General features: G+C 46.0%; 1 protein-coding gene across 1 annotated transcript in view; it reads right to left on the bottom strand.

Moving 5' to 3' along the window:
* prex1 (phosphatidylinositol-3,4,5-trisphosphate-dependent Rac exchange factor 1) overlaps positions 1–13,385 on the bottom strand; it is a 152,875-nt gene extending 139,490 nt beyond the window's left edge. Inside the window, exon 1 of the mRNA XM_002933157.5 lies at positions 13,245–13,385. Within this exon, the coding sequence (XP_002933203.2) occupies positions 13,245–13,385 (141 nt within the window). The remainder of the gene's footprint in view (positions 1–13,244) is intronic.
* Between the last annotated feature and the right edge of the window lie 360 nt (positions 13,386–13,745).

Genomic DNA, 13,745 nt, shown 5'->3' with positions numbered 1-13,745 from the left:
GCTCACAAACTCAAGGAAGCATCCATCTCTCTGCAGCCGGGTAATCAGCGGGCTCATCTACTCCTGGTCTGGGTTCAACACTTTTCTCCCATTCAACTATGAATGATTGAGATGTGTTCTTTGTACTGAGCTCCTATGTTAACACATTTCTTATCCTTTATTTATATAGTGATGCCATAGCGCGTGGAGCTTACAATCTAAGGTCCCTATCACATTCCCATCAGTCCCTGCCCCAGTGGAGCTTACAATCTAAGGTCCCTATCCCATTCCCATCAGTCCCTGCCCCAGTGGAGCTTACAATCTAAGGTCCCTATCACATTCCCATCAGTCCCTGCCCCAGTGAAGCTTACAATCTAAGGTCCCTATCACATTCCCATCAGTCCCTGCCCCAGTGGATCTTACAATCTAAGGTCCCTATCACATTCCCATCAGTCCCTGCCCCAGTGAGCTTACAATCTAAGGTCCCTATCCCATTCCCATCAGTCCCTGCCCCAGTGGAGCTTACAATCTAAGGTCCCTATCCCATTCCCATCAGTCCCTGCCCCAGTGGAGCTTACAATCTAAGGTCCCTATCACATTCCCATCAGTCCCTGCCCCAGTGGAGCTTACAATCTAAGGTCCCTATCCCATTCCCATCAGTCCCTGCCCCAGTGAAGCTTACAATCTAAGGTCCCTATCACATTCCCATCAGTCCCTGCCCCAGTGGATCTTACAATCTAAGGTCCCTATCACATTCCCATCAGTCCCTGCCCCAGTGAGCTTACAATCTAAGGTCCCTATCCCATTCCCATCAGTCCCTGCCCCAGTGGAGCTTACAATCTAAGGTCCCTATCCCATTCCCATCAGTCCCTGCCCCAGTGGAGCTTACAATCTAAGGTCCCTATCACATTCCCATCAGTCCCTGCCCCAGTGGAGCTTACAATCTAAGGTCCCTATCACATTCCCACACACTAGGGGCAGATTTATCAGGAGTCATTTAACCTGCCTGTATTTATATAGTAGTAATTAATGTTTATTGCCTGTATTTTCCCAGGTTTCTAGTAAAGAGATATCGGTTTGCAGTTTCAGCCTTGCCTAAGCAACCATTGTACCTCATATCATCCCAGCCACTAGCACCCTTGTAACTATAACCAGACAGTTTGAGACATTTGAAGTTAAGCCGCCCCCACTTCATCAATAAGGTTACAGAACCACAAAACAGGACACTCCCCCCGTGTGTCCTGTTTTGTGTCTTATTTAACAATCCCCACCCATGCTTGGTTTAAAAAAATAAAAAAATCACCCAACATTTCCAGATCTCCTCTCCCCGTGTGAAACGTTAGCCCCAATAATCATTAGCACCCTTTCATTAGTCACTGGCACCCACACAGGCTGGGAGACACTCGCTGGCAGCAGCCGAGCCTTCCAATTAATGAATTCCTTTTCCAGATATAAATCAGTCAGCAGGAGCAGCCCAGGGAAAGGAGATAGGCCACAACATGCTCATTTGGGTACACGCGTTCTCTCCGGTATCCTCGCCGCCGCCGCCGCCGTCCTTCTGACTTGTGGGATATTTGGAGCAGCAGAAAGAAGATTCAATGACATCACCTATAAATATTTCAGGGCTGTATCAAGTTTTTTTATATATTTATTTTAGACTTTCTAAATCTGTTTTTGAGCCGCTGGAACGCGATCCGACACGCTGGGAAAACAGATCATTAAACGCGTGTCACTGAGAAAGAGACGCAGCCCAGCCAAGTCTGCCAATTAAAGGGCATGTAAACCCAAAAATAACAACAACAAAAAAGAGAAAAGATGTTTAATGAAGTTGTATATAACTACTATTTATCCCTTTCTGGTCTCTGGTTCTAACTTCCGCTATATTAATTCAAGAGTCAGAACTGCCAGGGTTAAGAACAGAGGTTCACAAAGGTACAGAGATCTTGCTTTTAATGGCAATGACATTTAGACATAAATGATATGTAATCAGTGTATACGGAGACGTTGCTTAAAATCATATTTTTCAATTATTACACAACATTTTTGTGTTTATGTCTCCATGTGTAACATGGAGGGTTCCGCCTCTATTTATTACATCTATGAACAGGTTATAATGTTGGGCACAACTCCACAATTTTGAATGATGGCGTTCCACTTTTGCACTGAAGCCAATAAGGAGGTGGAGCTAAATCAAAGTGGGCCGGGCTTCGGACAATCAGGGGTGTGGCTCATGCAGAACAGGGGAAGTAACAAAAATGGTTCAATTTTTACATATAAAAGAGCCAGTCTTTTGGATGCTGGTTAAACTACAACTCCCAGCTTACCATGAAAGGTACAGGGTGTAACTAAAGCAAAGACCCAGGCAGCTGCAGGTTGGGACTGCACAAATGGTGTAGGTGTTAGCTTGGTGAAGTCGCTCAGACTTGCATAATTACACATCTGCCAACATTCCCATGTCAAAAATCAGCACATTTCTGGCCAAACCCCAATACTTTTTAACCCCGCCTACACCCAGATTAACCCCACCCATCTCTTCTAATAGTAAACCAGCAACATCACGTGTTACTGTTATTCTAAGAATTTTTTTAATTACAACATTCTCTCCATCATCCAACCTGCTTGGCCCTGCAAACTACATTTCCCAGCATCCTCCATACACTGAGCTATACTGTACAACATTTGGAAAGTCAAGCATTTGACATCCATTCTGCAAGATACAGATGCTTCCCAGTTGTTCCTATAAACACTGCTGTCCCAGGGCTTTGGAGAAAAATCCGGAAGCCAAATATTTGGGTTTTCTAATCTTAAAAGACTCTTAACTGGATCCCACTGGGCCCCCCCAACTGACACATCTTCCGTCTTGGGCTTTCATCTTGTCACATTGCAGATAAGGCGGCCGCTCACAGTCCCTCTTGAAACAGCAGAGGGCTCATCCAGCCAAGACTCCAGCTCCCACAATGCCTTGCATGCTTCTTCACAGCTGGCCACAATGTTTCAACAGCCAGAATCAGCAGTGAAGAGAAGAGACAAGGAGAGAAAGATAATAGGTCTACCATTGGGGAAACCTATTTTGCACCAAGGTGCTGTATTAAATGACAAATCCCTTTTAATTGGAGTTTCCACACTGCTTGCTCCAAGGAGGCAAAATAACATATAATCCATTATCTGCCACAAACAGTGCCCCTAGTGGTGACATTACCATAAACTGCCTGAATGAAGCATCTCTCACGGGAGCACCCTACGAAAGTAAAGCCCAACTTAACTTACTGTTCCATAATGGGCCGCTAATAAGGTAACCCTGGACCCCAACGTAAATCATATGTGTGAAAGCTTGAGGCTGGTCAAACCAGATTCTGTGTGACCTGGTCAATTGATTATCCTTACAGAAGCCATCTGGTGCGACCAATATAATCTACCCCCAGGGAAGGGCCCCTATTTAACTGAAGTGACACATTACTAAGCCACTTTAAGGTAAGTGCTTGAGTAAATACCATTCAGGCTGCTATTGAATTGCTATTGAAAGCAGGACCTGTTTGACCTTTGCTTTTCCTTCCACTGCTGGTTCTTACTACATACACCAGTGAGACAATGTAGCAAGAGTCTGTGCATCTCCGACCATGATTCTAGCTCCCACAATGTCCTGTATGTTCTACAATTCAAGATGGCCATACAAAGGCCAATAAATGCTGCCAACTGGGTGCCTTTAGACTCTGAGTCAGGGTCAGACTGGACTGCCGGGACACCGGAAAAACCCGGTGGGCCCCAACCCCATCTGTGTCGACACTCCCCTGCCGCAGGTGTCCCTCCCCAGGGGTGTTTCACTTACGCACGCTCAGGAGATGACATTGGGCTGGGGCCCCTGGGGGCTAGGGCACCTGGTTGCAGGGCACCTGGGAAGGCAGTCTCGGGGGGCCCTGCACCCCCCAATCCGACCCTGTTCAGAGTCAGCATCTTATTGGGCCATGCATGGAGCCCACGATGAATCAATGAGAGTCGCATCAGCACCTTGATGCAGTTCTCGTCAATCATTGGCCCATAAGCCTGAACTGGTCCGGTGGCTGGGTGGCTCCTTACCAAACCAGTGGCTCTGGCAGTGTATGGCCAGCTTAACAGCCCCATAAAGATAGATGATCACAGAAGAGTGCAATGCACTGTGGGAAATAGCTCTTGGCCGGAGAGGAGATGACTGCTGCTATATTGTACCTGAAATAGGGTTCAGCAACTGCCGGAAACAAAACGGACAGAAACAGCTTTATATTAATATAACAATTATGTCTAAAATTACTTTACAAATCATTGACTACTTTTAATTAAAGAAATTTTTAAAAAGTTTCTTAGAATAATAATTTGGTTTTACTTCCCCTTTAACACCTCAATTTTCACTGCAATCTAGCCCAAGATTAGATAAAGGTGTCAAACAGCAATGGGGCAGGGTGAGTTACCCAAAGTGCCAGCCACAGAAGCTTGAAAGACTTGCAGCCCTACGTGCAGAGAGACAGAGCGCAACTCTGAGGCTTCACAGTCTGTGTGTCAGACAAGGCAGGTAGTAACGTCCCTGTCACTGCAGCTACAAAACTACAGCTGTCTGTCGGCTTATAGGTAGCTCCTTTATCTGATAAATGGAAGCTTAATCAGAATGTCTGTGAACATAGAAATGATCTAACCTGCCCCCCACCCAAATATTTAAAAGGGTACATTTTTAAAAAGATGAAAAAAAAAAGGGTTGAAATATAATAAACAAAACTGAAAAAATAAAAGCTGGGCTTCTAGGGGTTAAACAAATCAGAAAAAAAGAGAGAGAGGAAACTGACAAACTGTGCAAGTTGCAGAAACTCCTATTATTTTCGGCAGTGAGAGCGTTGCAATGGGGGGGGGGGGGGGGGTGGAGAATCAGACCCAGAAGCAACACCCAGGAGGAAAGGGTGGAGGGCAGTTTGTGGAGAGCAGAGCTTCACTGGCTTTAAAACCATACAGACAGAATAACACAAGCCCTTAACTGAGATTTATTTATATTTATATATATATATATTTTATTTTTTTTTATTTTTTTTTTAGTTAAACTTCCCCTTTAAAGTGAACAACTGTTGCAGAAGAAAATTTGCACTGTAATTGCACAGGCGTAGTGGTATTTGCCATGCAAAGACACCAACCCCAGCTTGAAGTCTACACTGCTATTTGGTTTCTATGTCCCCAATTACCCTAGCAACAAGGCTGCAGTTTGAGTGGCAGACCGCAACCATAGGGTATGGGTTTGCCTGAGTGTTTATGGAGTGTAGCGAAAGTATCCGGGAGAATGTTCTAACCTGAAAAAGTCATTAGAAAGGCAGGGGCCACTCCAGTAGCGATCTGTTTGGGGCATGGAAAGGCAGAATTCTTTGGTGCTGGAAATTCCGCCGCCACTTCCAGATTCAGACGTGCTTCAGCTTTATGAAGTGATGTTCAGCTCAGACATTACATGCGCTCAGAAAATATGAGAAGCAGTTAAATAGCTCAGCTGCTAATGCAACACCCACCCTGGCACACACGTTGCCAAAGGGAGAGTTTATTTTAGGGCAGAACCAGGACATAATCAGATTTAAAGGGGATTGAACGGGAAACTGATACCGGGTCTGAGCCATTCGGAACTCTCACCTAAAAAGCCAATCATAGAAGGAAAGGCAAAATGGTTTGGGGGGATTAACCAAGGGCAACCACAGTGTGGTCCACGTAGAAAAGCAAAGAACCTCCACTGGGTCCCAAACAAGTTCTCTGTAAGAATAACACTCAAAGGACCACCAAGTGCATCCTTTGCTTAATTCCTGTTTGCATCTCTGAAGCTGCCACTGATTCAGACTGCATTTTAAGCTGCCATTGTCTCAGGCTGGCTAGCCACAGCCTATGTGTTAAGGTCCCCATACACGGGCAGATCCGCTCGCTTGGTGATGTCGCCAAGCGAGCGGATCTTCACCTGATATCCCCACCTATGGGTGGGCGATATCGTGGAGCGTTAAGGTAAAAAAAAAAAATCAACCGATCGCTTAGCCCTGGGGCCAAACAATCGAATTATGTGGGCGGCAATGGGGCAGTCAGTTCGGGGGCCGCATCAACAAGCCGATGCAGTCCCCGATCCGACTGAATTTTCTAACCTGCCTGATCGATATCTGCCCGGTCGGCCAGGCCCCTCATTTCTGCTCCTACATGGGCCGATAAGCTGCCGTATCGGCAGCTACTATCGGCCCGTGTATGGGGACCTTTACAATCAGGGCCAGGGCCGGATTTCAAAACCGGCTGCCCCTGGTCGCACGCCCCCCCCTCCTCACAAGCGGGAGTGCGCATGCGCGAATGGGGGGAGGGGTTTGCGCATGCGCGAATGGGGGGGGGGGGTTTGCGCATGGAAGCAGGCATGCGCCGTAAGCCAAACACATATTTTAACATTTTGGTGCGGCGGGGCGGCATGCCGCCCCCAGGTTTCTGCCGCCCTAGGCCCGGGTCTTTGTGGCCTCTCCACAAATCCGGGCCTGATCAGGGCCAGATCTAGGAGTCTGCAGGCGAGGCACAGGCCTTGAGCGAGGCAAGAGGGTGGCGTGATCAGTACAGGGGCAACTGTTGGGACCTACTGCCAGGGAGGAGGGCACAGAAAGTAGGTGGGCAGGTATTGCCTTGAGTGCCAATAATACTTGGCCCGAATCCCTTTACAAGAAGCCAGAAGGCCCAACATAGAGGACAGCTCTCTAATTCTGCTCATAGGCTGTATAGAAAGATACTACATATATATATATATATATATATATATATATATATATATATATATATATATATATATATATATATATATAGATACTATAAAACTATGCCAGCTAAGGGATCATTTTTTTTAAATGCCAACTAAATTCAGAGGTTAATAAACCAGCAAAATAACCTCAGTGCTATAGGGCGCAGGCCATTGTAGTTCTGTTACAGTGTAGTTTGTAGCAATATTGTAGCAGAAAGCTTTCTAGATAGAAGGAAACAATACCCTGCAGCTCAGAGAGGCCAGACACACCCAGGCAGGGAGAGGTGGCAGCGCTGAAATGTACAGTTTAAAGAAAAAAAGTAAAGTGGGGGAAGAAAGATTTAAAGTAGGTGAGGGTTTCTAAAGTAACCACATCCTTTTCAGCTCGTCTGGTTTGGAAACTCAGTTTGGCACTTGGGTGAGTCTTAACTGCAGAGAAGGGGCACTGCCGTCACATAGACGGAGCCAGCTGTTTCAGGCAGAGAGAGTGTAACTCTTCCGCTTTGGCATTTTGTCCTGCAGCTGGTCGGTCATTCTCACTATGAGCAGGTTGCTATGGCCTTACTTGCCACTGGACTGGGACCCAGGCTGTTCAGCATGGGACGATTGTCTGACGGATATTATAGGGGAGGGGGGAAACATTTGGTGGCTGCGCAATCCAGATAAAGTAACAAGGCTTGTGGCCTATAGATCTGCATGATAGCTGATCACATTAACCTGCTCTGACCACTCATTTCCATAAGTGATTGACCAATCAGAACAATTGCCTTGGGATTCAACATTCTGGCCCCAGCCCACGTCAACTGAGCCCCCCCCCCCCCGCCGCCGCCGCCGCCGCCGCCGCCACATGCCCCTATATGTCTCCATCTAAATGAGATGGATTGAACTTTACCAGCACAGCATAAGGGAGTAACGCAGGGATCCCCCACATGTTACTCACCGCCCCTTTTAATGCTGCTCCCAGTGGCCTCCAAGCAGGTGGCTTGAAGGAAGGTTTTGGAAGCATAAAGATGCAGGTTTACGCCAAGCAGAACCTCCTACAGGTTAGCATAGATCTACCAGATAACCAATTACAGCCCTTCTTTGACATCCCCAAATAAAATATTTTCATGTTTTGTGTGGCTCACCAATGCTTTTCAAATCTGAGTGTGGCTCATAAATAAAAAAGGTTGGGGATCCCTGGTGAGCACACTTAACCTCCATATTGTATGTATAAATACATATAAGCTGTACCCTCATACTGTACTGTCTAAGGGAAACACTATGGCACCTCCCTCCCATATGTATAAATACAAATATACAGAGAAGGAATGTTCTGGGCACACAATAAGCTGTACCCTCATACTGTACTGTCTAAGGGAAACACTATGGCACCTCCTTCCTATATGTATAAATACAAATATACAGAGAAGGAATGTTCTGGGCACACAATAAGCTGTACCCCCATACTGTACTGTCTAAGGGAAACAATATGGCACCTCCCTCCCATATGTATAAATACAAATATACAGAGAAGGAATGTTCTGGGCACACAATAAGCTATACCCTCATACTGTACTGTCTAAGGGAAACAATATGGCACCTCCCTCCCATATGTATAAATACAAATATACAGAGAAGGAATGTTCTTGGCACACAATAAGCTATACCCTCATACTTTACCACCTTATTAAATATATATAGAAGATAAACCTTAGATGTATTTTCCCTTTGTGTGCCTTGCTAAGTACCAATACCATTTGTTTTTGGCTGCATGAATAATGCAAAGGAACCATAAATCTAATTACTCCTGGCAGATGTGCAGATGCTGATGGGATTTGCAGTTCTGTAATTCAACCCCCTGAAGTGCAGAGGATATTTCTTTTTTCTTGTTGAGATAAGTTGTCCTCAGAGCCAGATAACATCCCTTAATTACCCCATTTGGTGGCTAAATAAGATAGTGGGCCACACCTGCCTGGTTCCTGCAGAAAGCAATTTCATCAGACTTAAAGGGGTACCTTTTATTTCTAAATTACACTGTTTACATAGCAAATAATTCACTCTACCATTTTAAATGTTATTCTTGAACCAACAAATGTACTTTTTAGCTGCAATATTGGTGTGTAGGCGCCATCTCAGTGCATTGTGCCTGAGTCTGAGCTTTCAGCCAGCGCTACACATTAGAACTGTTTTCCTATTGTTTCTCCTACCCCCATGTAACTGGAGGAGTCCCAAGCCGGAATTGGATTTTTTACTATTGAGTGCTATTCTGATACCTACTGGGAGCTGCTATTTTGCTCCCTTCATATTGTTCTGCTGATCGGCTGCTGGGAGGGGGGGACATTACTCCAACTGAAGTTTATCAGAGCACAGGTCACATGGCTGTGGCACCCTGGGAAATAAGGAATATGGCTAGCCCCATGTCGAATTTTAAAATTAAATATAAAAAATGGATATCTATGCAGGATTCTGCTGTAGAAGCTCTATTAACTGATGTGTTTTGAGTTGCTGCTTCTAAGTACATACATTCAATGCAGTCTTTTTCCGTATGAAACTGTGACAAAATCTGTGGTGACTTCACACTTTGGCTTATGGCATACCTGCATATTTAAGATAAATGCACACACTGACCGATCCCATGCAGTATAATGGTACAGCCCAGAGGCTAGAAGGATTGTGTGCAGTCTGAGCAATTGGGATCACAGCCAAGTTGTACCTAAACACTAGATCACCCCTCAGACCAAGGAAACACCTTACAAACATGACACGGACCTGCCTTCTACCGCTGGCCTATTGACTCAAGCACAGAGATCTCCGGCACAGTGAGACCAACTGCAGGTTAATGGGATCACATGACAGTGTGTTGAAACTGCTTCCACAAGAAGAGATACATATGCAATACTGTGTGTTTTACCCACTTATTTCCCTATTGAAACAGCACTAAGGACTCTCTCAGGCTCATTATTGGCACAAATGTGATCCAGCAGCATAGCCCATGGTCAGTCTTGAACACCATTCCCATGAAATAAGACTTAAGCAATCAGAAAAAGAGAGTGCTCGTATGCAGCAATTCTCCCTCTAACTGCCCACATCAGATCCATCACATCTCTTAAGGTGGCCATACACGGGCGGATTTCAGCAGCTAATTTAGGTCTTTAAGACCAACTCAGCAGCTTATCTGCCCATGTACAAGGCCCTCCAACAGGCCTTCCCGACCATTATCTGGCCAAAAATTGGCCAGATGTGGATCTGACAGGCTTGATTTTTCATCGGATGGGACCGAATGGGCTCATTGATGTGGTCCTCTCTCTGACTTTTCCCCAAACAATCACATTAGTGCGGTATCACCCACCCAAGATGTGCATATTGGAGGAAAGATTTGCACATTTGTCGATCTCGCAAAATGAGAAATTCTCACCATTGAGACTTTAATCTTTAAGGTTGTTCTGACCAAATTACATCTTAAGGTGCCCATACATCTGTTTGGTCTTTAGGAACCAACCTGGCAGGACAATGGTCTAAACATTCACCTTTTTCAGTTGATCAGATTGGGCAGAAATCTGGCTGGCCGAGAACCCCATTGGCCAATGTCAGTCCATCTATATGGATTGCTTGCACAAGAACCAAGCTCAGCCCAACACGGTACAACCCAAGTGCATCACCAAGAAATCTATGTATTCATTACTCAAGGGCATCTTTCCTGTTCTGCATCATTAAAAACCCATAGTAACACGTGCCAGCACTACGCAAATCGTAGGATAAATCAGAACCAATAAACCAGGCACTTGGGATATAAACACCAGAATGGGACACCTGCACCTTGATGGGAAGAGATTCCATAGCTGTGCCCACCGTTGCCAGACGGGTCCCCCTGAAACCCCTACCCAAATGTGCATTTACCTACCTACTAACTGCATTTCTGACAGTACCCAACCCTTGGTAGGACTCTAGCACAACTCCAACATTCAATGACAATAAAGAGAGTTGACTTCAGAGAATGCAGAATTCAACAGTTTTAGCCGGAGCCAGTCACCCATATAAAGGCCTTCCTATGGCATCACATGATCACCTCCATTCATACTGCCCTTAATCCCCAATTTCAAGGCAACTACTGTCTGACAACAGTTTGCAGGCAGTTTCCAAGTCAATAAGGATAGCTTGGGTTACTTTGGTGCCACATTTTTGGGCTACTTTTGGGCTACAAAGTATCCAACAGAACCCCCCGTGTGATATTTCCCTTACAGGAAGGTCTTGCTCACAAAGAATAGGGCAAGCTTTCCTTACTGATACAGTTCCTTCTATGTAACCCATTAAGGAGTTAACACCTTGCAAGTGTCTTAAACAGAACCTCAAGCCTGACCCACAAATGAGGCTAAGTCACAATGACTAAATGCATTAAGAATCGGATCCAATTGCTCATAGGAGCACCCAAAAATCATATGTGCTAGCCTCTACTGAAGCCAGATGTGATTACATGCTGCAATTTTGGTGCGGTAGGGCAAAGGATACAATTGCAGTCCCAGCTATGAGTTCCCTTGGCTACAAGTGAGTGTCACTTGGGGAATGTGGCTTGAAATACCCACTAGTGAGTATCCCTGGCATTCACACTCAAGCACACATGCCATATTGCTTGCCTAGGCTGATGCACTATCTATATGTAACCATAGGAGGCGCTGTTGCCTTGCTGTCTATGGCGAATGCTTCAGATACATAAACCAATACTGAAGTAGCAGCTCCCACCTATCTATACACAAATACACTATCCAGAGAAAGAATTTAACCTATATGCTCATCAATAAGTGGGCAATATGGCAGCTTCCATACATCCATATAGATACAAATATACAGAGATGGAATGTTATGTGCCCATAATAAACCCCGAGATATCTATAGCAGTGGCTCCTAAATAAATTTCCAAATATCTATAACAGTCTTATAAGTTCAGGGGGCCGAATACAAAAAAAAACACTGGTTTAAGGGGTACAGTATGGCATTTTCCATCAGTAGGTATGAACAGAAGTATACAGAGAAGGAATGCTCTGGGCACAAAGCACACAATACCCTTATACTTTTTTTTTAGCAACAAATGGAAAATAAAACCTACTTTTAATAGGGTATAGACTTCCCCTGTAACCTTATTATAGAGCAGGAGCAGGGCTTGTTAATGGAGAACACATTGCCCTTTCTTTCCATTCGGCGGCAAAGGGAAAATAAATTGTGAAAAAGTGCTAAGCGAGCTATTGTGCGACTTCAAACGCGGCACAGTATTGGGGTTATCAATAAATAGCACTTTGGTGTCGGGCAGGATTCTCCCAGACCACCAAACAAAATCCTCATTGTTTTCCAATTGGTTCCAGGGCCGCCCCCAAGCCCAGGAAGGCTTATAAATCCACAGAAAGGACAGGACTTTCACTTGCCAGTGGCTCATAGACTTTTTTTTTATTTTTTCCTTCACTTTTTTTTAGTTGACTGTGCGAGACCTTCACTTACTGGAGAATAAACCGGTCATTACCCGGCATTGCTGGAAGAGGTGCTGCAGCATCTGAGCTTATGCCAGTTACCCAGAGCTTATTTCCCATGCCCTGGAATATGAATGGTTCTTACTGGGAAGTTATGAGACGAGAATGACACCCCGGAGGAAGTGATAACCCCGACCACTTGCTGCCTTCTTGTCACTATAAAAAACTTTACGGCCAGCAGCGAAGCAGAACTGCTAAGAGATAATAAAATAATCCCTTTAACCACAGTTATCTGAGCTCTTTAAACCTCTTTTACTGCCTGTGATTAGGAAAAGCAGAGAGTGAATGAGAAGAGCGAGGACTGCAATTATCGCCTCCGCTTCATGTGACAAGCAGCTTATATACAATAACAAGTGGGGTACCCAGCACCCCCCAAACTGTCACACATGCACCTCGCTTACATACATGACGCCCGATCATTTAAATCCCCCCAAACACATCCCCTCCCCCATCGGAATTCTGCCTTCAGCAAATCCTTCAATGATCATCTCCCATTTAGTCAACAAAGAAACAGAACTGCACACCCCATTACCCAGGGCTGCTGTTTGCCAGTGATATCACAATGGTGAAAGCATGTGGTAACAATCAGCGCATGTAAATATTACTTAAAGGGGTAGGACCTCTTCCCCCCAAGCCTGGTTCCACTTTGTGTGCAAGGATCAGGGGTGGGAAAACAAAAAGTTTGACCCTATGGACTACAACTCCCAGCATCCACTGCTGCAGGGTTGTAGATAGATAACAGGCAGGATGTGAATGTATACATATTATAACTAGTTACATCCTAACTGTGACCTGACCGGTAAAGCTGCAATGCCCCCCTATATATATAATGGCCAGGACAGAGCCCCTAGCCCTGCAGCATGGGTTGCATGACACTATCTCAGTTATATTAGCGGTGCTGGGGGCTCTGGTCAGTGGGTGCCAAGGGGACATGTGACCCAGACACCCCACCTTGGGTTGAGCTCACCCCCATTACAGGCAGATCCCCCCGCACACAAAGCCGCGGAGTTACTTACAGACTGTAGGAAGTGCAGGGTCCCCACATAGTCCCTCTCGGTACTGAGGGTCTCATTCAATACACACACCCGCAGCCTCAGCTGTCGCTCCGACTCCTTGCCGCTATCTCCGGTGCTTGCAGGTTGCCCCACTCCTTCCATGTCTTAAGGGGATCACAAGCCCCCCCACACCCACCCTAAAATCCAAAGTGATGGCGACCCAGCTCCCCCCTCCTCTCCTTCTCCCGGTGGTACAGTCACTTAGAGCGAAGTCAGTGTGCAATGGTGCTGTACGGTCCGGCACCGCCGCGCAATACCATCCTGTGCCGCAGGGCAGGCTCCTTCCAGCGCAAAGTTTGCCGAATCCCGGGCTGCCCTTCAGCTGCTCCGCGCCGGGCTCCTGTGCCTCTGGCTGGGGAGATGCATGTCCCACACTCACACAGGGAAGTGCCGGAGCCTCGGCCAGGGGTGCCCTCTGCCTGCTGCTGCCGCTACTGCGTCTGCAACCGCCTCCAGAGACTC

The sequence above is a fragment of the Xenopus tropicalis genome, chromosome 10 (genome assembly GCF_000004195.4).
Source record: "Xenopus tropicalis strain Nigerian chromosome 10, UCB_Xtro_10.0, whole genome shotgun sequence".
In the NCBI taxonomy this organism is placed as follows: Eukaryota; Metazoa; Chordata; class Amphibia; order Anura; family Pipidae; genus Xenopus; species Xenopus tropicalis.
This window is presented reverse-complemented; position numbering and strand designations above follow the sequence as displayed.